The sequence below is a fragment of the Oryctolagus cuniculus genome, chromosome 17 (assembly GCF_964237555.1).
Source record: "Oryctolagus cuniculus chromosome 17, mOryCun1.1, whole genome shotgun sequence".
NCBI classification, from domain to species: Eukaryota; Metazoa; Chordata; class Mammalia; order Lagomorpha; family Leporidae; genus Oryctolagus; species Oryctolagus cuniculus.
The window spans coordinates 10,470,642-10,494,593 of NC_091448.1; the positions used below are offsets into that span (position 1 = coordinate 10,470,642).

Sequence of the window (23,952 nt, forward strand, 5' to 3'; positions counted from 1 at the left end):
GTTGATTTTCTGTTTGGTTGATCATTCCATTGCTGAAAGTGAAGTATTGAAGTCCCCCAGTACTATTGTATTGGAGTCTAAGTCTCCCTTTAAGTCTCTTAACGTATCTTTTAAATAGCCTGGTGCCCTGTAATTAGGTGCATATACATTTATAATAGTTACATCTTCCTGTTGAATTGACCCCTTAATCTTTATATAGTGCCCCTCTTTGTTCCTTTTAACAGTTTTTGTGTTAAAGTCCATGTTGTCTGATATTAAGATGGCTACACTAGCTCTTTTTTGGTTTCTGTTGACATGGAATTTCTTTTTCTAACCTTTCACTTTCATTCTGTGTGCATCTTTGTTGGTAAGATGTGTTTCTTGTAAGCTGCAAATAGATGGATTGTGTTTTTTTAAATCCTTCAGTCAGTCTGTGCCTTTAAACTGGGGAGTTGTGTCCATTTATATTCAATATGACTATTGATAGGTAATGACTTTGCCCTGCCATTTTTCCAAAGATATTCCTAATTTATACTTTGAACTTCATTTGATCTTTTACTGAGTTATTTTCTTCCTTTACCTTCTTTCATATTGATGACCATGTTTCTGTGTTTCTGTGTGTTTAACACATCCTTAATTATCTTTTGCAGGGCTGGACAGGTGGTGACAAATTCTTTCAATTTATGTTTATTATGAAAAGTCTTTATTTCACTGTCATGCACAAATGAGAGCTTTAAAGGGTGATAGTTTTTTTTTTTTTTTTTTTTTTTTTCTCTTAAGAGTTGGGCTATATCGCTATTCTCTCTTAGCCTGCCTGGATTCTGATGAGAAGTCTGTTTTGTGTCTAATTGGAGATCCTCTGAAAGTAATCTGGCATTTCTCTCTTGCACATTTTGTAATCTTTTCTTTATGTTTCACTGGGTGAGTTTGATTACAATGTGTCATGGCGAAGATCTTTTCTGATTATGTCTATTGGGAGTTGTGTGCTTTCTGTACTTGGATGGCTCTTTCTTTCTCCAAACCCAGGAAATTATCTGCTAGTATTTCACTAAAATGGCCTTCTAATCCTTACTCTGTCTCCATGCCTTCAGGAACTCCTAGAACCCGAATGTTGTTGTTTTTTCTTTTTATACCACCCTGTAGATTCCTAACAGTATTTTTTTTTAGATTTCTAATTTCTTCTTATCTTTGGTTTGACTATATAGTTTCCCGTGCTTTGTCTTCTAAGCCGATATCCTCTCTTCTGCCTCACTGATTCTATTTTTAAGGCGCTACACTGCATTTTTTATTTGTTCTATTGAATTCTTCATTTCATTTTGATTCCTCCTTAAGATCTCAATTTCATGAGAGAGATTTTCTTTCATGTCCTGCATGGATTTCAGTGGTTTGTGGGTTTGATTTTTGATTATTTCTGTGTAATCTTATGATCAATTTTTTGAGTTCCTTTTCTTGGATTTCTTCTATCTCATTGTCTTCATAATCTAGAATTGAAGTGTCATGTTCTTTTGGGATCATCATGTTGTCTTCCTTATTGTTTTTTGGATTGTTGTGTCTGTTGTTCGGCATTTTTGGAGATACCTGTTGTTTTCTTCTTTTTTTCTACTGTGGCGGCTTTTATCGTTGTACTATGACTCTGTAGATAAGTGGACTGTCTGCTTTCAGTGAATCTCTAGAGGCTTGTACTGGGTGTGGCCAGAGAGCTCTCTGTTCAGTTCTCCAGGGTTAAGGGCATGCCTAAGGTGATACTCCCAGGTTTGGCGTGGTAGATCATCTCTCTCTCTCTCATTTTTTTTTTTTTTTAATCAGAAGGGAAGTATATTCTGCTCAGCTGAGCTCTATTCCTTAATGGAGACCAGAGCCTGAGTGCTAGCCCCAGTGAGTATAATATTTGTCTGTCCCAAGGACCACACAAAGAATCTGTGCAGTCCTCAGTGTAAGTTAAGATTCCCCAGCAATGTCTCTGACCAGAACTATGAACCCCTGAGCTTGTGGTGTCTCCCACTGAGACTGCTCAAAGTCCCAGCCATACCGTGAATTCTCCCACACACCCTCAGTTTTTCACAGTCCTGGTTCAGAAGCTTCACACAGTCATAAGGTCCTAGCCCCCTGTTATTTCTCCCCACCAGAGTCAGGAGTCTCTGCTCTGCTGATTGCTGGGCACAGACACAATCTGGTGTAGCTGTTACATATGTCCAAAATGTGCTTGCTCTATCAGCTTGTCACAGTATACCTTTCTAAAGTGATCAGAGAGAGAGAAACGTGTCTGTCCCGTTCTTTTTTCTTTTTTTCTCCTCTAGTTTGGCTGGTGCACTTTCCCTCAAGAGGCTTCAACCCTTTTTCCCTCTAGGCTCTTCCTATTGCTTTTTTTGCCAGTGTCTCTGTCTACTGTGGTCTCATTTCACCTCACTTTCCAGCTCTGGTACGTAGGTTCTCGGCTGCTGGAATCCCAAGCTGTGGGATCCCTTGCCCTCCACATAAGTCTACCGTGTCCCTCTGATTTCGCTGGAGTTTCCTCTGCTGTTCTTTTCCTAACTGTTCCCTGAGACTACACTGTCTCCACTCTTTTTTATTTTATTTATTTATTTATTTATTTATTTTTATTTTTGACAGAGTATACAGTGAGAGACAGAAAGAAAGGTATTCCTTTTGCTGTTGTGTCACCCTCCAATGGCTGCCGTGGCCGGCGCACTATGCTGATCCGAAGCCAGGAGCCAGGTGCTTATCCTGGTCTCCCATGCGGGTGCAGGGCCCAAGCACTTGGGCCATCCTCCACTGCACTCCCGGGCCATAGCAGAGGGCTGGCCTGGAAGAGGGGCAACCGGGACAGAATCCGACACCCTGACTGGGACTAGAACCCGGTGTGCCGGCGCCGCAAGGTGGAGGATTAGCCTACTGAGCTGCGGCATCGGCCCCTCCACTCTTTTTTAAACTCTTCTGGACTAGAGCAGTAAGCTCCCTCCTTCCTCCTCCATCTTTGAACCCGCTCCAACTGTGTTGTTAACGTGCAACTGTATAGTACTTTGGTCACTTTCATTGTCTTATATTGTTAAATATCTGTATATATTTTATTATATATTTTAATATTTGTATTTTTTACAACTATTTATGCATTTATTGATAGATATTTGAATTCTGTTGGTTTATAAGTATTTGGACTTTATTATATATATTATAGTGTTATATATATTGTTATATTGGACTGTACCAAAAACATTCTTGTACATGTGTTCTGATGAAGTATATGTATGTGTGTGTGTTTGTGTATTGGGGCTTATACTTGATACAGGATTTGTGGGTCAAAGGGTATGCATATGTGGAGCTTTAGTAGATACAACCAAAATGTATGAGAGTCCTGATTTTTGCACCTCATCAATTTGCTGATTTTAAAATTGCCTTGGTGCAGCAGGTTAAGTGGCTGCCGTATGACACTGGCATCCCATATGGGCATCAATTCAAGTCCCAGCTGCTCTACTTTTGATCCAACTCCCAGTAATGCACCATGGAAAACATGGAGGATAGCCTAAGTGCTTGGGCCTCTGCCACCCATACAGGAGACCCAGAGGGAGTTCCAGGCTCCTGGCTTCAGCCTACCCCAGCCCTGGCAGTTATAGCCATTTGGGGAATGAACCAGTGGAAGGAAAATAGATCAATCTCTGTCTCTCTGTCTCTCTCTGTCTCTGTCTCTCTGCCTTTCAATAAGTAAAATAAATTTTTTAAACATCTGTATGCTTTAGAAAGACTCATTTTTTTTAAGGAATATACCAAAATATATTTTTGTGTTGTTTTGCAAATAGATTATAGTGTATTTACACAGCAGCAACCAGAAGAAGAAATGGATTCAAAATCTTTGGATGAGATGGAAGAGAGCTTACTTATTCTTTCTGAGACCAAGGCTTCTCTAGTGAGCACCATGAGCCTTTGGAAACAGCAGGTGTATACAATAGCAAAGTTTCATTTACTTACTTTGAAACGTGAAAGTAAATCAGTGAGATCAGTGTAAGTATAACTATAACTCTACTGCTTGAGAAGTTATCTATTAAGGTTAAAGATGCATTTATATCTTAATTATTTAAATGAAGAGATATGTAAATAATATATATAGCTTTGAAATATTAAACTTTAATTCCATCAGAAAAATATGTATAATCATAATTATATACAACTATCATTAAATATACTCAGAGCCTTACTTTTTTTTAACTAACATTTATTATCCTACCTATACAATGGAAAAGTAACAATTAAAATTCTAAAATTGTGTGATTTTTGAATTGCTGTCTTTGAATCTTCAGTTTAATTTTTCATTTACATTTTGAAAAATTTTTTGTATCTCTTAACTTGTGTTACCACTTTTTACTCCTATTTAGTAAATGAAGAAATGGGACTAAAAAGAAGGGTATAGCTAATAGATTCAGGATAAATGTAGCATTTTCTGAAGTTTATGTTAGCCTCTCTCAGGTTCCCTTAGGATGCTGGGCATTTAATTATTTAGAAATATTAATTACTTTCATATTGAACATCTATCTTGTTGACTCCAAAATAGTTGAAGCAATAGAACTTAATAATCAAGAATAAATATTGTTAAAGATTTGAAATGTTCTCTATTTATTTCCTCTTTTGGTTAGATTTATTAATATTAAACAAATGACAGTAAAGTATCTGATTTATTCCTGTGAGCATTACTGATAGAAAAATGTTTAAGTCAGCATGTTTCTGCTTTTTTAGTTGAACATATTCTCAAAAAATACTCCCTGAAAAACAATAAATGTGTTTTAGCTAATCTTTCCATAACAAAGTACAATAGACTGGTTGGCTTAAATAACAAAAGTTTATTTTCTCACAGCTCTAGATGTTGGAAGTATGAAATCAGAGAGCCAGCATGGTGAAGGCTTTCTTGTTGGCTTGTAGAAGGCTGCCATCTTGCTACATGCTTGTGTGACATCTTTGTCAGGGGCAGGGGAAGAGTGAAGCTGTAATGAGTACTCTGAGATGTCTGTTTTCATAAAGACACTGATCCTATCACAAGGGCCTCACCACATAACCTTATCTAACTCAAATTACCTTTCAGAGATCCAGGCTTGAAATACCACAGATTGGAGTTTAGGACTTAAAAATATAAAATTGGGGACAGGTTACCAATATTTAATTCAAAACAAGTCTTCAGTATTCAAATATATTCAGGGACTATTACATTATATATTCTGTCTTTCAGATTTACAGCGTGGCCATAAAAACAAGTTAGACGTTTGATGTTTAAGGAAAAATAATTTCTTCAACTTTAACACAGTTCCCAATTATTATTCAATCATGATTCTTCTAAAACACTTATTAAGTTATTATAGAACTTGATTTTAATGCAATATGCTTTTGTAAATGTTAACTTAGGTATGCTTGTAACAGTTTAATCGTATTGCCTGGGAGGGTGTGTGCTGGGCCTGCTCGCAACAACTAAGAAGCTTCTGACTCCCTGTTGTCCCTTCCTCGAGATATGAATGGGGTCTTAGGTGGCAGGGATGCCAGTGACTGCACTGAGCCGCATGAATACCCCAGATCTCCTCTACTGCTACCATCAACTATATTCCCCCCCCCAAAAAAAAGGAAAAAAGGAAAGAAAAGGTATAGGAAGACTATGTGACAGAACCAACAAGAACTAAAGCCAAAATAATCAACCAAATGAATACTCAAAGGCACATCTTAGGGAAAAAGCCTTAAACCAACAAAATCTATTCTTTAAAAATGATGGAAACAAATAATCTTCAAAAATTAACATAGGACCCAAGAAATATGAATAAACAAGGTACTATAATACCCCTAGAGAAATGCTATATACATTAATTTCAGAGCATGAAGAAAGAAAGATTGATGAAATGCTAGAAAAAGAATTCAGAAGAGTGATTTTAAGATTACTCAGAGATACAAGAGAACACAGATAATTAGGAAATCACTGCGCGACATGAATGGGAAATTCAGCAAGAGATAAAAGATATTGAAAAATAACTAAACAAATATTAGAAGTGAAGAAATCAAACATGTCAAAAATATAGTTGATAACCTTATCAACAGACTAATCAATTACAAAAAAAAAACTTCTGACCTTCAAAAGACAGGTATTTTGAAATACCTCAGTCAAACAGAAAAAAGAAAAAAAAAATGAAAACAGTGTTCAGGATTCATGGGATACTCAAGCAAACCAATATTCAAGTTTTGGGAATTTCTGAAGTAATGGAAAAAAAAAGAATATCATAGAAAACCTATTCAGTGAAATAATAGCAGAAAACTTCCCCAATTTGAAAAAGGTGCATATAAAAATACAGGAAACTTATGGGACCTCAAAGAGACATGTTCAGAAAAGAACCTCAACACAATACATTATAGTCAAACTTAGAAAAGTACAACATAAGAGAGAAGTCTAAAATTTTCAAGAGAATAGCACCAGGTCACTTTGAAAGGAACTCCAGTGGATTGACAGCAGATACCTCAGCAGAAATCTTAATGGACCAGGAGAGAATAAAGAGAGAGAGTCTAAGTCCCAAAAGAAAAAAAAAAAAAAAAAAACTGCTAGGACTGGTGCTATGTGTAGCAGGTTAAGCCTTTGCCTGTGGTGCAGCATTCCATATGGGCATCAATTCGCAGCTGCACCACTATTGATCCAGCTCTCTGCTGAGATGTTCCTGGGAAAACTGGTGGATGGGCCAAGTGCTTGGGCCCCTACATCCACATGGGAGACCTGGAAGAAGCTTCTGGGTCCTGGCTTTGGAGGAGCTCAGCTCCAGCTATTGCAACCATTTGGGGAATGAACTAGCAGGTGGAAGATCTCTTTCTCTCTCTCTCTCTCTCTCTCTCTCTCTCTCTCTTTCTCGCTCTTGCTCTCGCTCTTGCTCTCACTCTCTCTGGCTCTCTAACTCTACCTTTCAAATAAATACATAAATCTTTTTTTTTTTTTAAAAGAAAAACTGCCAACCCAGAATATTTTACCCAGCCATGTTATCATTCATAAATGAAGGTGAAATAAAGGCTTTCTAAGACAATTAAAAACAGAAAGAATTCATCACCACCCGATGAATCTTACCAAAGAATGATTTGTCTTTAAAAGTGGGGTATCTGAAGATTATAAATTGCAAAGTGAAGTATGAAGATCTAATATCTCCAGCAATTTGTCATGACATTCATCATCACATACAATATAGATGTATTTAGTGGAATAAGTACTGTCTTGCTAGAAGGTCACTGCAGTATGCTGCACATTATTTTCCTTCCAAAAAGAGCAACAGCAATGAACATGATTAAATTGTGCTTCAGATGAAATGTCAAGATATCAGTCATTCAAAGTTTCGCTGAAGTTTTGTTCTCTACCCTGTATCTAAAATATTTTTTTAGTTTATAGAAAATAAATGATTGGAATAGAGATAGAACAGGAAATAGTTCCTGCAGTAGTTCAGAGATAAAAGTATGTGGGACATGATATCTGATTGCTTAACATTTATAACAACATATTTACATATTCTATAAAAATTTAAGGGTGGCTGTGATATAAAAATTAGAATTTGATTTTGTCATTAAGTATTGGCGTTTTCTCAAATATTGTCATGAGATCATTTTTAGAAATAGAATTTCCTATAATTTTTTTGTTTTTTAAGGTTTTATTTTGTTGGTTGTTGTTTCAGTGATTACTTTTTAACTGTCTGGGACTTAAATCTGTACCAGTGTAAAGGAAGGCTTTTAATAGGTTTATATATTAATGTCCCTTGATTTATAAGTTTTTTTTCATTTCAGGTTGCTTCTGCTTTTAATTTTTTTTGCTGTTCAGATTTTTATGTTTTTGGTGCATCACTCTTTTAAAAATGCTGTGGTTCCCGTCAAACTTGTTCCAGACTTATATTTCCTAAAACCTGGAGATAAACCTCATAAATACAAAACCAGTCTGCTTCTTCAAAATTCTACTGGTGAGACTGTGTGAAGGTCTGTGAATGTGTGTTGGTCATGGTATGGGTTGAAGGGTAGCTAGAGGCCAGAGATACGGAGTTTAGAAATATATTTAAGATAAGGTATGACTTGTCTGCATGAAATGTAAATGAAATGAAATGAAATATTTACCTTATTAATGCTGAACAATATATTACAGGAGTAAAATTTTGGTGTAAATGTAAATAGAAAGGGCCGGCGCTGTGGCATAGCAGGTAAAGCCGCCACCTACAGTGCTGGCATCCCATATGGGTGCTAGTTCAAGTCCCAGCTGCTCCACTTCCAATCCAGCTCTCTTCTATGGCTTGGGAAAGCAGTAGAAGATGGCCTGAGTCTTTGGGTCCCTGCACTTACGTGGGAAGACCAGGAGGAAGCTTGTGGCTCCTGGCTTCAGATTGGTGCAGCTCTGGCCATGGCGGCCAATTGGGGAGTGAACCATCGGATGGAAGACCTCTCTCTTGCTCTGCCTCTCCTTCTATGTGTGACTCTGACTTTCAAATAAAATAAATAAATCTATAAAAATATAAATAGAAGTTTTAAAAGTACCATATACTATTTATAATTGTAAAATTATCTTTTTTTGTTTTTAGTAGAATTAAAACATTGTTAGCTAAATATTTTATATCAGAGTTTATGATGAACAAATTAAATTTAAGAACTTAAACATCCCACTTAGAAAGAGTTGCAGTATGTAATGTTCATGCAGTTGAATATCTATGTGGATATTTTCAAGTAATCCTTCAAGGACTCTCTGAAGAATTATTTAAAGCTAAGGAAAATTAGCCTTAGATTTTACTATATATTAATGAACATATTAAATTTATAGTAAATATTTTTGTATTTGTAGCTGGTACTCTTACTACAAAATTGTTAAATACAAAAATAAGTTTTTAAGCATACAGATTTGAGCAAAACTAAGAACAGAAACTAGCACAGGATTCTGATCTTCAAAATATTAAAACCTATTACACAATTTTATTCATACATGATGAATTAGTCCTAAAACATCTCCCATCTATGTAGGGAGAGTCCCAAGGTTCTCTAAGAAGAAGAGTTCCCAAGGTTCTCTAAGAAGAAGAAATGAGGGATGACTGCCTAGTACATTTACAGCAAAACAAAATTGGTTTACTTCAAAGCTTCATTTGTTTAATCTTGCTGAAATATGTCTACACTTGAAAGTACAATTTATATAATCTTTTTATAATCAGAAAATCTTTGGGGGTTTAACATTTCCCTACACTGTGATATTGCTTTTTGAGTCACTATGAACTGAAGAGTTTTTCCCAGTGTTAAAATAATAAGCATGGTGAGGGATGATTGTAAATCTAGTGCTTTATTACTTAGCCTCTGTTCTTTTTGAGGAAAATGTACTGGGTGATAGAAAATTACCCTTAACTAGAAAATGTTATGCTTCACATTTTTTTCTTTCATTTAGAATCCTTGTTTTTTGTTTCAATACACATTTTAAGCTGCCAAAATATACTACTCCATGGAAACTTCCATTGTGATAATTTTGACATTTTTATGTGTGTCTAGAGAATCCATCTCCCATCTTTTTGCTTTGAGTTCATTCTCACTGATACGTGGAAATTAAGTACTTCCAACTTGTCCTCTTCATTATTTTTAATATGTTACTTGCTATGAGTATATCCCATATTTTCCTAATCTGTATTACCAGACCAAAATAAAACTACTTTTACTTTAGGGATAACAGCTCTACGTATACAAATATAGGTGTGAATTGCATGAACACGCACAGGTATGTGCTGGTATCTTTTCCCTCTTGCAGAGCTTCGTATATCCTTCAGTCACAGAACATAGTCACTCTGGCATGCCCAAGATAAAACAAAAGTTAAGGCATTGAATGGATTGGGAGTAAATGTAATGTTACTATAAACCTAAACCCACCATTCTCTGAAACACTTGAGGTGGTGTGGTCTGTTCTGCTTTGCCATACTACTCAGTGACTGATAGTTCTGCTTTGTTTGATTTGTATTCCTATCAAAATCACATTTGTCCTTGTTTGAATCCTGATTTTGTGATGATATAGGGTGAACTGCCTCTATTCATCAGACATGTGGGTACAAATTTAAATCCCAGAAGGAGTCAAAAATCTTTCTCTTGACTTGAAGCAATTTAGAGAATATAGATGGAGATCTGATTATTTATTTGAATGTTTTATATATTTATATATTTTGTATATTTACATATTTAGATGTATTTATTATCTTGACTTTCAGAAGAAACTAAGGCCCAGAACATCTAAGTAATTGGCTTGAAGAATGAATAGTGTGAATCGTGCAACTCAGATTTAAATTCAAGCCAAATAATTCCAGATCTAGTATTCCTAATCATGTTTTAGCAATGAAAATAAAATGTTCTCTAAAAATAGGATGGAAGTTATGGGGGGGAAAAGCCATTGTAATCCATAAGCTGTACTTTGGAAATTTATATTTACTAAATAAAAGTTTAAAAAAAAAAACCTTGTTAGGCCAAAAATAAATAAATAAAAATAGGATGGTTTACAATGTGATTAAAACCCTGCATATGTTTCTAACTTAAACTGATTTTTTTATTTGCTTATTTTCTAATACTAGACTCAGATATCAGTGATCTTATTAGTTTTTTCACATACCAGAACATAATGGTGACGATGTTTAATGACAGTGACTACGTATCTGCTGCTCCCCACAGTGCGGCTTTAAATGTGGTGCATTCAGAAAAGGTAAGAGTAATACATTTGAATGAATATCCATTTGAAAGTTACAAAAGATTAATCTATTTCCTCCAGAATTAATCATTTGCCGTTTTGACCTCTTTAGTTGAAAACTACTGTCTACTTTTGGAAATAACTAGCTACATTTATTTATGTTTTTTGCCCTGATGAATGACTAGTATAAAAGGGTATAAGGAACTTTATTTTATTTATATATATATATGTTGTTTAAAGAATCAGGTCTACACATTCTAAACCAGATTGTCTTTATCTGTAGTTGAGAATAATTTTTATGATTTGTTGAGGGAGATTTTCTGTATAATTAATGAAAATTATGTTAGTTGGTGTGAAAAGCTTGGTACATAGAATGTGTCCACATACATACAGTGCATAATAAGTCTCTCTTTTTTATTGTAGGACCATATTTTTACAGCTGTTTTCAATAGTACTATGGTTTATTCTTTACCTGTATTGATGAATATCATTAGTAACTACTATCTTTATCATTTAAATGTGACTGAAACCATCCAGATATGGAATACCCCCTTCTTTCAAGTAAGCAAAGATAAAATTTCTTATACATATCGTAAACATATACACATACCTAGTTAAAATTCAAGCAATGGTAACAAGATGTGTAAAAATTAATCTTGTGAGATTGCCTAGTCATCTTAAAATTTAGTTGAGAGATGTCTTATGTAAAAATTTAGGAGATCCTAGTATAAATTTCTGTCAGGATCAAGGTGATCCTGTTTTGTTACTGATATTTTTGTAAAGCATGAATATTTTTATATAATTCAGTGAAGAAAAATTAATTTCAAAATGAATATTATTTTTGCAAAATCTGTTACTGTGATATTGAGAAAACCTTGAAAAGCCATCTAGACTCACATTGTTTTCTTGAGGTAGGGCTGTTGGGATTGTAAAATCAAAATAATTTATGTCTCGAGGAGAATCTTCAATATTTTTTCTCTCAATCCTTTGTTTTTCATTTACTTAAAAATAGAAGGATGAATATCTGTAATAGGGTTTTCTATTATATTTTTAACAGCTTTATTGAAATATAATTTACACATCAAGTTGACCCATTTAATGTGTACACTTAAGAAGATTTTTTATGTTCAAAGATTTGTGCAACCATCACCACAGTTTAAGATATTCCATCACCCTCTAAAAAACTCGAGCACCTGCTAATAACCACTCCCCTTTCCTACCCATAGTCCTAGATAACCACTAATCTACTTATAAATGAAATAATATAATATGTGATCTTTCTTGTCTGCCTTTTTGATTGTGGCATGCTGTTTTAAAAACTTATCTTTGTAATAACATGTATGATTTCTTCATTTCCTTTACTAATGAAGAGCATTCCCTTGTGTGGGAGGTTCAAAAAGAGTTAGATCTATGAATTTTGGAGAGGATAGAAGCAAAACACCTTTTACTGTTACGTGAGGGAAGAAAAAAAATGGCCATATGTGTAATAGCTTCTCTACTCTGTGAGGGAGAGGATTCCTCACCCAAAAGATTAAAAAGTTTCACTTTCATAGAAGATCATGGCTTTGTGATCTACACCAAAATGTTTTTAGTTTGCTGTATTCTTTCTCCTACTTTAAATGGAAATCATACTGAAGATGAATTCTTATTACACTTATACTTGGAGATGGGTACAAAATATCAAGCTTGTACCTTGAAAAATGGCTCTCACCAAGGTAGAGGGATTTCTGTGGGAGAGCTGGAGTGTAGGAGAGGACAGCACGAAATCAGATCAGAGATTCCATTTTTCTCTGTTTTGGAGATTATTTTACTAGTTCAAATGAGAAGAGATGACATGTCTGAGTTAATGCAGCAACAGTAACAATTAGTGAGAGAAGGATGTTAAAAATTAAGTAAAATAGCTTGATTACTGTTGCATTTGTGAAGTGAGGAGAAGGAAAGGGTCATGTATTTCATGCAGTTTAGGTACTGTGATGTACAATAATATGGTTCACCAATTCTGATGATACAGAGAAGAGATTTTTGTGGAATAGGAATGTTTATTTCAATTTTGAACTTACTGAATTGATTATTCTTATAGCATTTGCTTGATAGATATTTAGTAAACATTTTGGATATAGGAATCTGTAGAGATTTCTGGTTAGGAATATTTGTGAGATACTACCAAATATGTGATACTAAGGTCTTTGAAGTTGTAAGTCATCCTATATGATTTTTTTTATTGTGAAATATTTAAAACCTATGGAAAATAATAATGCATATACTACTCAAATGTTTCAAATGTTATCTTGTCATAATTGTTTAATAAAATTTTAAAGATACAGTGGAAATATAATTTTCACATATTTTTATGATGTTACTATACATGTGTGTATCTGTAACTATTATGAGAGATCTTATAACTTACATTTTCTGTTAAAACGATAGCATTTATTTTTCAGAGGGAAAGAGATATGACTTTTAAAGCTTACTATTCATAGATACGAGTATAGTCTTATTAATATTCTAAAATTTTCCTTTATCAGATTCTGTGGATGAATGCAACTATAGTTTCCTTAATCTTTACTTGTTCTACAACTTCTTTTATATATTTATAGACTGTATCTGAACCTTCTATTATCATGTACCATAGACAGTGAGACATATACCAGAGATACTGGAACAAATTGCATAATTCCATATGGAATGAATTGGGGTATTGACTTTATTGCTAAACAAGAAAACTTAGAAGTCTAGAGTACCGTGACAGTGATACATTCTGCTTCCACTTTATCTAATGGAAGGGTGTGTTAGAGCTAGGGTTTCTGCTAAACACAATGACAGTTCTATTCCAGTGCAGACTGACTTCACTGCCTCATGGGTATAACTTTTTACAGAACAAGGGTAAGATAATGGCCTTGTTATGGTGGCTGATAAGATTGTGTCCTTAAGTCCTAGATAATCTCCATTTGGGGTGCCTACTGTTCAGCAGAATGTCTTAGAAAGTTAGTTGACTGCACATGGATTCTAGATTGGCCATGGGCATTGAGGCCTATAGGACTTAATATTGTTAATTATTAGTTTGGGAGAAGTTATTTTTGTTTCCATTGGAAGCTAAGCTGTATTCTTAATTCCATTTCTCAATGGAAAAAAGGAAGGCCCAAGATTCCAGCTGGATTCCACATAGCCAATGAGGAGTAACAAAAATAATATTTTTTAAGATTTATTGATTTATTTGAATGAATTACAGAGAGAGAGAGGGAGAGACAGAGCAGAGATCTTCCGTCCACTAGTTCACTCCTCAGGTTGCCCCAACAGCCAGTGGTGGGCTAGGCCAAAGTAAAAAAATTATCTGGATCTTCCACATGGGTGGCAGGGGCCCAAACACTTGGGCCATCTGCTGCTGCTTATCCCAGGCCATTAGCAGGGAGCTGGATGGGAAGTGGGGCAGGGATTAACAAACTAGCACCCATATGGGATGTGTGCATTGCAGGCAACAGTTTTACCTGCTATGCCACAATGCTGCCTCCCCCGCACCCAATCATTATTTGATACTCATTATCACTGTGTGAGATAATGGTGATCATGCTAATTTCTTTGCACCCATTTTTTTAAATGTTGAAGTTTAGTTTACATGCCAAATTATTCTGTTATAGGTAAGAAAATGAAAGAACAGTTACTTGCTCAGAATCATTTAGCTGTAATTAGGTACAGAGTTAGTACTGTAGTTCACCACTGCCTGTTGTCTACCACCCATTCTTTCATATATATACTATGACTAGGATGGTTTTCCTAATGTTTTCCTTCAGAAAATTTGAAATATTTTAGGATTTACCAAGGTTATATAAAGTGATTCCAAGTTTCATTTCTTGTTTTGTGGTTGTCTTTCAGGAAATTACTGACATAGTTTTTAAAGTTGAGCTGTATTTTCAAGCAGCTTTGCTTGGAGTCATTGTTACTGCAATGCCACCTTATTTTGCAATGGACAATGCAGAGAATCATAAGGTAATGAATCATTCAGTTTAAAAAGTGCAGTGTGGTTTGCTATTAGAAAATATTTAAAAATAATCTATTTGCATGATTCCAAATCTTAAAATATAATTTTTATTTCAGGAATAAGTAAATGGAATAGAAATACATTTATTTATTATAATTGTGATAATAGGGATAATTAACATTTAATACTTAGTACTTTTGTACTTTAAAAATTACATACTCTAGTTCTTACAGCATTGTGATTTAAGTTTTATTTCACCTGTTTTATGGATCAGAAAACTGAAGATGAGAGTTTTCATATAAATTTACCACGGTAGATCCGGGATCTGGCTGACTACCCTCTTTATGTGCTAATTTGACACACTAACTTGCCTCTCCCCTTTTATCTTTTATAGAGCATGTAGAATGTATAATGAGCTTAATTTTTGTTAAATTTAAAAATTGGGGTGAAAAATGATTATCATCACTAGGTCCTAGAAAAACTTGCTAAGTATACTGAGTCTTTGCTATTGCTTCACTTTTCTGTACATTTCTCTTTTGCTGTACTCTAGGAACAGTGACCTTGGAGTCTTTTGGCTGTTGAACTCCTTTCACTCTTCCACCCTGCTGAAGTTTTATCTTAACCCTCTAATCAAAAAATCTTATCCTCTTCATCTGTTATCTTTATTCAGTAGAATCACATTTCTCTAAATTAATTTATAAACATGGTGAATAATGACTGTAGACTGTACTTTTTAACTGTATTAAGTATTAATAAAAAGAAATTCCAATTTTTATAAAAATTTTTTGTTACACTTGCTTAGCATGAGTCTCACAAAACACTTTTAAAATAATGTTTAACCTTTGTTATGAATGCATGAATCGTCTTCAGAAAGTTCATGAAAACTGCACATTATCTTTTCATTACATTTTTGAAGTACCTTTATACATATTTATTATAGTAATTTATAAATAGTATAAAAATATAAAGAAAATATACATCATTATAGATAAGTTTAAAGAAAATAAAAATCTATATCCCTATCACCCACCCAAAGCTGAAGACTTATAGGAGAGCTTAATTAATTCCTTTTTTAACTCAAATTTAAAATTTTTTGAAAAGATTTATTTATTTATTTTGAAAGTTACAGTTACAGAGAGAGAGAGAGAGAGACAGGAATCCTCTATCTGCTAGTTCACTCCCCAGATGGCTGCAACAGCCAGGGCTAGGCCAGGCCAAAACCAGGAGCCAGGAGCTTCTTCCAGATCTCCCATGTGGGTGGCAGGGGGGCCCAAACATTTGGACCATCTTCCGCTGCTTTGCCCAGGCCATTTGCAAAGAGCTGGATTGGAAGTGGAGCAGCCAGGACATGAACTGGTGCAGACTATCCTCTAGGCCAAAGCGCCTGCCCCTTAAATATTTTAAAATTAACCTTTTTATTTTGAGATAATTGGGGACTGATGTTCAGTGTTAAGAAATGATACAGAGATCCTATGTACTCTTTACCTATTTTATCCCAGTGATAACTTCCTGCAAAATATTACAGTGTTGTAAGGATATTAATGTTGATACAATCAATATACTGAACAATTCCACCACCACAAAAATCCCTCTTGTAGCCCTTTGCTAGACACCCTACTCTCCCCTATGCTTGTCCTGACTTCTGGCAGTAACTAATAAATTCTGATTCCTGTAATTTTGATATTTCAAGAATGTACAAGTGGAATCACAGTATGTTTTTTTCTGGGTCTTGACCATTTTTACTCAGAATAATTCCCTGGAAATTTATCCAATTTGTGTGTATTAGTAGTCCATTCTCTTTTATTGCTGAGTAGTATTCCTTGGTATGGCTGTACCACAGTAACCATTTGCCTGTTGAAGAACATCTGTATTGTTTCCAGCTCTATTATGAATAAAGTTTCAATGAACATTTATATTTAAGTCTTTGAATGAAAATAAGTTTTCATTTATCTTGGACTAAATGCCCAAGGACGCAGTTTCTGGGCCTTAAGGTGGTTGCATGTTTAGTGTTACAAGAAGTTGACAGTTATTCCCAGAATGAATAGAATATTTACATTTCCACCAGCAATGTATAATGACAAAAGCTTGGATTATTTTAAATAATTTTATTTGACCTGGTTTGTGTTTTTATATTTCTTTTGGAATTTACGCTTCTGATATTCTTATAATTCATTGACCACAAAACTTGTCCATTTTCTTTTATTTCTATTCTTAGCTAATCTTTATATTTCATGCCTCCTTTATCTTACCTATCGCCAGTTTTTTTGTATTATACCTGTAATTATTAAAGTATGACAAAAATCAACTGAATAACATTGTTAGGTATTGAGATTTGTGAAGGGTGTGTAAAGTTTTAAATTAAATAATGAGAGCACAAGACAAGGAAGCCATGTTCATTTAAGTTTGATATTGAGATACATGGCAATACTATTTATTTGTGGTAGAAATAGCACCTTATCTTAAAAAAAAAAAGAAATAGCACCTTTATTTATGTACTGTGTCAGCATACCTAAAAGGCTTTCACATGCATTATTTGTGTATATAGTTTCACAATTAAGCTGAATGCCCTGTGTAAATTAGAAGGATCCTGGAAGTTTATTCATGTTTTTGTGAAAGGTTAATTTTAAAAAATGAGAATTTTCTGCTTAAACATCATTTTACCTACAAACATTTCCACATACTTTCAAAAGCTGCTGTGTTTTGACTACTTTCTGTTTGTGCATCAATAACCCTATGACTTTATTCCAGTTTTATGCTTATTAGCAGTACTACTGTATTTTGATTCTTAAAAATTTGATTGAAAATGTTACATTTTAGAAATAATCAAATTAAGGGCTAAGAGAATCTATATTTATTGTGAGGATGACTTTTATTAACTATAGGCCTAAAATATAACCTTTTTTGCCTTGTCGACGTAAAATTAAGAGTTCTACATTGATTTACTCATTTTTTGTTTCATAAAGTGTCTAAAATTATAATCTAAATACTTTTCCTTCTTTTTTTTTAGATCAAAGCTTATACTCAACTTAAACTTTCAGGTCTTTTGCCATCTGCATATTGGATTGGACAAGCTATTATTGATATACCCTTATTTTTTGTTGTTCTTACTTTGATGTTAGGAAGCTTATTTGCATTTCATTATGGATTATATTTTTATGCTGTAAAGTTCCTTGCTGTGGTAAGTTAACAACAGTTTACTTGGCTATTTGTAGGTAAAATGTTTATAAACATATCCGTTGGCTAGTTGGATAATTTGGCTATTCTTTTGTTTTTTAAAGAAAATAGAACCAAAGTCGATTTAATTATTGTGTAGAATACATTTAATCAATTCAGTTTATGTGATTATGAGCAATTTATTAAAAAGCAATAGCAGCATTTAAGAATGAAATTGAGGTTATCTTTCATGTATATGACCTATTGTGTAATCCGGGATACAGAAATATTTTCCTTTTTTAAAAGTCATTACTATTTCTATGCCTGGACATATTTTCATAAGGAAGTAGTTCTTTTATTCCATAACCTAAAATATGGCTTAAAATATTAAGGAAGCATCTGGTTCATATTCTTTTACACATATAATAATAATAATAATACTTATAATAAACCCTTTCATTGAATAATTTTTATGAGTAAAAAACAGAGATAGGTGTTGTTAGTGTTGAAATTAAATATTAGTTTTTCCAGGGTTCTACTGACCTTATGTATTAATTTCTTCTATACAAAATAGCAAATGTTTGGATAGCCTCGTTGCACAGTGTATTAAACCACCACTTGGAATGCCTGCATCCCATGTTGGAGTGCTGATTTGAGTCCCCACTATGCTTTCTTTGATCTCTCTTTTGCTAATACACCCTGGAACCAGGTGATGGCTCATGTGCTAGGGTCCTAGCTACCCACATGGGAGACCCAGACTGAGTTCCTAGCTCTTAACTTCTTGCTGGTCTTGCCCCAGGTGTTGCAAGCATTTGGGGAATAACCCAGTGGCTGAAAGATTTCTCCTTTGTGTCTCTATGTCTCTCTCTTTCCCCCCTCCCTTTCCATCTCTGTCACTCTTACTTTTGCATACTTGAAAATAAATAAACGTGTAGAAATAGCAAATGTCTTTAAACTTTGTAAAAATATATTCGATGCTATGTATTAAAATAGTAGCTAATAAATTGAGAGATAAAAAGTTGTAACCAGATATACTTGTTTTTACAACAAAATAAAACATTTTATACTATAAATAGTATTAAGTTTAAATGACTTATTCAGGACTATATTAACAATAAATTAAAAGTGTGATTTTTATTGATTATTAGACATATGGATCATATTTCCTTGAGTAATCACAGTTTCAGTTTATAGAACAATTTTGCAGAATCAAATCAAATTCCTTAACATTTTAAGATAACTGGTATTTTGTATCATATGTATTGCTGTCTACTCATTTTTTCATAATAATAAACATTTCTGACTTACAGGTTTTTTGCCTGATTGGTTATGTTCCATCAGTTATTCTGTTCACTTACACTGCTTCTTTCACCTTTAAGAAAATTATAAATACCAAAGAATTTTGGTCATTTATCTATTCTGTGGTAAGTCATATATTTCAGTTTTTCATAACAGTTTATTTAATTCATGAACTCTTTCATAATAATACTCAAAAATATTACATGTCTTTTGTCAGTATAGAATTTAGATAGAAAGTGGTAGTATCTTTTTGCAGACATGCTTTTCTTGTGTCATCTCTTCCTTGAAGGAATGATATTAGAAGCATTTAGGCCAGCACCGTGGCTCACTAGGCTAATCCTCCGCCTGTGGCGCCGGCACACTGGGTTCTAGTCCTGGTTGGGGCGCCGGATTCTTTCCCGGTTGCCCTTCTTCCAGTCCAGCTCTCTGCTGTGGCCCGGGAGTGCAGTGGAGGATGGCCCAGGTCCTTGGGCCCTGCACCCCATGGGAGACCAGGAGAAGTGCCTGGCTCCTGGCTTCAGATCAGCGCGGTGCGCCGGCCACGGTGGCCACTGGAGGGTGAACCAACGGTAACAGGAAGACCTTTTTCTCTGTCTCTCTCTCACTGTCCACTCTGTCTGTTAAAAAAAAAAATTAAAAAAAAAATTAAAAAAAAAAAAAGAAGCATTTAACAACTGGCATAGCTACAAACAAATGGTATCAGCATACTTACAGTTCCCAGCTAAGTATCATCTCTGTTCCCATGTTTGTTTAAAGGATTGAAAATGTAGTTCATTCTGAAGCACCAATTTACAAATAAGATTGTATGAAATTTGTACAAACTTTGTCACTTGTTTTCTCATTTTTTTTTCCTTTAGACAGCATTGGCTTGTATTGCAATCACTGAAATAACCTTCTTTATGGGATACACAGTTACAGCTATTTTTCATTATGCCTTTTGCATAGCCATTCCAATCTATCCACTGCTAGGTTGCCTGATTTCTTTCATAAAGGTAGGTCTTTTTGGTATTTTAATGTTTTAAAAGTATAAACAAATACTGCCTAACCTTTGATATCTTAGTTCTGGTGCTAAAAAAAAAAATGCATCAAGTTAATTGCTACTACTTGGGTAAGTCTTATTAATCCAGCAATTTAAATTATCTTGGTACTTTTCTAGCCTATTTTTAAACTTTAAATTCTATGTGTATTACTATGTTCTTGGTAAAAGCCTATGTATATTACATGCTTTTGATGCTCAAAATGAATGTAATTAGAATTTTGTTTCAGTCATTTGTTTCTAAGAGTTTTTCAGGTATTAAGAAATGTATTACACTATAAAGAGATGAGACAAAATGAAGTGTAAGAATTTTTTCCAAGGAAAAACAAAGAAAAATATAGCAGTTTTACTAAGACTGGATACTTGAAATAAATTTCTGTGTTATTTATTAGGGAAAAATAAATTTTGAATTCTTGATTTGGAATTACTTAATATTGATTAATTCTATTCTCTAACTACCCCACCCTTACCTTTGTTAAGTTTTTGCTTTTGTTTAATAATCTACAGCAATTCTGATGGAAATATTTGGAGGCAGGGGAGATTTTAATTCAAATATAAAACATAGTTTAATTAATATGAATAGCTAACTTACTTACATAGATGTTTGCTGAACAAACATGTATTTTTCCATTTTAATGCAAATATTTCAACATATCACAGCATATACACTGAAATAGATTTTTGTCTCAGGTTTCTTGGAAGAATGTACCAAAAAATGAGGATGCCTACAATCCATGGGATAGGCTTTTGGTGGCTGTTATATTGGTAAGAAATGACAAAAAGTTCTTTTTTGTGTTAGCATGTTACTTTTAGAATATTTAGTTGTATGGTTTTAACTCTTTAGTTTTTATCCTGCTGCATAAAAAAGAAGGTGCATAAAAAGTCAAGTGTATTAATGCTGGGTGGCTGCATAGGCAACGTAAGAAGTTTTCAGAGGAAGAAAAATATGTTAAAAGTTATTTTACTAAAAATAATTCTAGCTAGGTTTATATTAAAATTTGTTTTAAGTTATCTTTACTACACAAGCATAAAGGCATTGTGATTATGCTTTTGGAGAGGGTAAGGAGGCTGATGTATGTGGTCTTGGTTCTGCTGGCAAAGGTGAAAACGATGATTCAGTGTTGAGCTGTATTCTGTTCTTTTAGCCTTACCTGCAGTGTGTTCTATGGATTTTCCTCTTACAATACTATGAGAAAAAATATGGAGGCAGAACAATAAGAAAGGACCCATTTTTCAGGTAAGTTCTTTTAAAAATTTTAATGTTTTAGCATATTTACAGAATTGTATAATGATCACTGTAACAGTTTTTTTTTTTTTTAAAGATTTATTTATGTATTTGAAAGAGTTACACAGAGAGAGGAGGAGAGGCAGAGAGAGAGAGAGAGAGAGAGAGAGAGAGAAAGAAAGAGAAGTCTTCCATCTGCTAGTTCACTCCCCAAATGACCACAGCAGCCGGAGCTGAGCTGATCTGAAGCCAGCAGCCAGGAGCTTCTTCTGGGTCTCCCATGCGAATCAGGGGCTCAAGAACTTGGGCCTTCTTTTACTGCTTTCCCAGGCCTTAGCAGAGGGCTGGATGGGAAGTGGAGCAGCTGGGACTCGAACCGGAGGCCATATGGGATGCCGGCACTGCAGGCAGCGGCTTTACCCGCTATGTCACAGTGCCAGCCCCCCCATGACAGTTTTAGAACATTTCCAGCACTCCGGAAATAGATTTTTCTTCCGTTATTAGATTCTCCTATCGCACTTTCCATGCTTCCAGCACTAGGTAACCTCTAACCTACCTTCTATATTTGTCAGCTATGTCTATTCTGAACAGTTCTTATAATTGGAATTATACAATATGTTGCCTTTTTTTGTCTGAATTCTTTTACTCAATGTACTTTTTTGCCTTTTCTTAACATGTATTTTTGCAAAATTAATGTATACAATGAATATATATGTATACTATATATAGATTTAGATACTTCCCATTGTGCTTACTGCACATTAAGTGCTTTAAATATTCATATGCTACATTTTAAAAATATTTTAAAGAAAAGAAACAGTTCTGAAAAAATTAAGCCAAAAAAGACCAATGGTTTTCTTACATACTTCAGAAATACTTACTTTTCATCATAATTGGAACATTATTTTAATATCAGAAAATCATATTCATCAGAAAACACTATATAATTATTAGAATTATTTGAATTTAGTGTCTAGTATACAGTTTTACAGTTAGTAAAATGTTTGAAAGGATCATTATGTTGCATCATGTAGCAGTGCTTCATTACCTGTGTGGGTGTTTTAGTGTTAATATTACATTGTTGAATATCTGTACCATGCTTATGTTTTTGTCAGTGAGTTTGGTTTTATTGGCTATTATGAATACTGTTTCTGAGAACATTGTGTACATGTCTTTGTGTGGACATGTGGTTTTCATTTCTCTTCAGTGGATTCCTAGAATAGGATTTATAGATCAGAGCTCTGTGTTTAACCTTTTGTGGAACTGCCAATCTACTTTCTAAAATGGTAGAACCATTTTACTTCCACTTAGGAATGTCTGAGAATTCTGTTTTCTCCACAACCTCATCATTGCTTGTCATTTTATTTTAGCCATTGTAGTATATGTGTAGTCGTATACTATTGTGATTTTGATTTATATTTCCCTAATGATTCATGATGTTGAGAACCTTTTCATGTGCTCGTTGTACATTTTGTTTGTTTGTTTTGTTTTGTTTTTTTGAGAGCCAGAGTTTCAGACAGATCTTCCATCTGCTGGTTCACTCTCCAAATGGCCGCAAGGGCCAGACCTGGGCCGATCCGAAGCCAGGAGCCAGGAACTTCTTCCAGGTCTCCCATGTGGGTGCAGGGGCCCAAGCACTTAGGCCATCATCCTCTGCTTTCCCAGGCCATTAGCAAAGAGCTGATCAGAAGATAAGCAGCTGGGACTAAAACCAGTACCCATATGGGATGCCAGTGCTGCAGGTGGAGGCCTAAACTACTACACCACAGCACCAGCCCCCTCATTAGCTGTTTTTAGATCTGCTTTTGAGAAATGTCTATTAAAAGCTTTCACACATTTTAAATATTGTTATTTGTCTTCCATTTTGTCTTTGTCTGGTAGACCCTTTACCTAATTGTAATCTTTAACATGATTGACTTACTCTCCTTATACTTGTCTTTTTGTCCCTTTGTTTTCTATAATGTCATCTCCTATTTGCCTCTTTACCTTTCTTCCTATTCAAAATTTCCTTCTTCCTCTGCCTATCCTTAAAAATTGTATTCCTATGTATTCTGACTTCTGCCCCCTACATCTAATGCTTCCACGCAGTTCCATTAATACCCAAAGCTGTAAATTCTTGTAGAGTCCGTATTTTTCTTCCTTTTATCTTTCTGTGGAATTATATCTGACACTTACTAGTCATAAATGATATTGTTGAATAAATGAAGTTAGATGATATCATTTAAATGCTATCTTTCAGTGAAGAATATCAATTGTAATTCTGGTTTTCAGAGATAACCCTAGATCTGATGTTAGTATATTTCTCAAATTTTCCTCTTTGTAATGTCTATATTTCTTATAACTTTAATTATTTGAAAGTCTGTCTTCATATGTTTAGAAACCTTTCAACAAAGTCAAAAACCAAGAAGTTTCCAGAACCACCAAACAATGAGGATGAAGATGAAGATGTCAAAGCTGAAAGATTAAAAGTCAAAGAACTGATGAGTTGTCAGTGTTGTGAGGAGGTAATTAAAAATTTAAAATATTTTCCTTTGCACAAATAAATCTGAAAAAATCTTGCAAAAATATTTTGTCTACTTTTGGATATTCCATCATTTCAGTTGCAATGAAAA

The 23,952-nt window shown here is 34.3% G+C and overlaps 1 protein-coding gene across 8 annotated transcripts in view; it reads left to right on the forward strand.

Moving 5' to 3' along the window:
- The window catches only part of ABCA5 (ATP binding cassette subfamily A member 5), a 99,528-nt gene that overhangs the window by 55,066 nt on the left and 20,510 nt on the right, over positions 1 to 23,952 (forward strand). For all 8 annotated transcript variants that reach the window (XM_051825898.2, XM_070060393.1, XM_017349299.3 and 5 more), the window contains 11 exons: positions 3,774 to 3,975; positions 7,753 to 7,922; positions 10,539 to 10,666; positions 11,075 to 11,212; positions 14,522 to 14,635; positions 17,635 to 17,805; positions 19,091 to 19,204; positions 19,937 to 20,071; positions 20,806 to 20,880; positions 21,261 to 21,352; positions 23,718 to 23,844. In XM_051825898.2, coding sequence (XP_051681858.1) covers positions 3,774 to 3,975; positions 7,753 to 7,922; positions 10,539 to 10,666; positions 11,075 to 11,212; positions 14,522 to 14,635; positions 17,635 to 17,805; positions 19,091 to 19,204; positions 19,937 to 20,071; positions 20,806 to 20,880; positions 21,261 to 21,352; positions 23,718 to 23,844 — 1,466 coding nt within the window. The remainder of the gene's footprint in view (positions 1 to 3,773; positions 3,976 to 7,752; positions 7,923 to 10,538; positions 10,667 to 11,074; positions 11,213 to 14,521; positions 14,636 to 17,634; positions 17,806 to 19,090; positions 19,205 to 19,936; positions 20,072 to 20,805; positions 20,881 to 21,260; positions 21,353 to 23,717; positions 23,845 to 23,952) is intronic.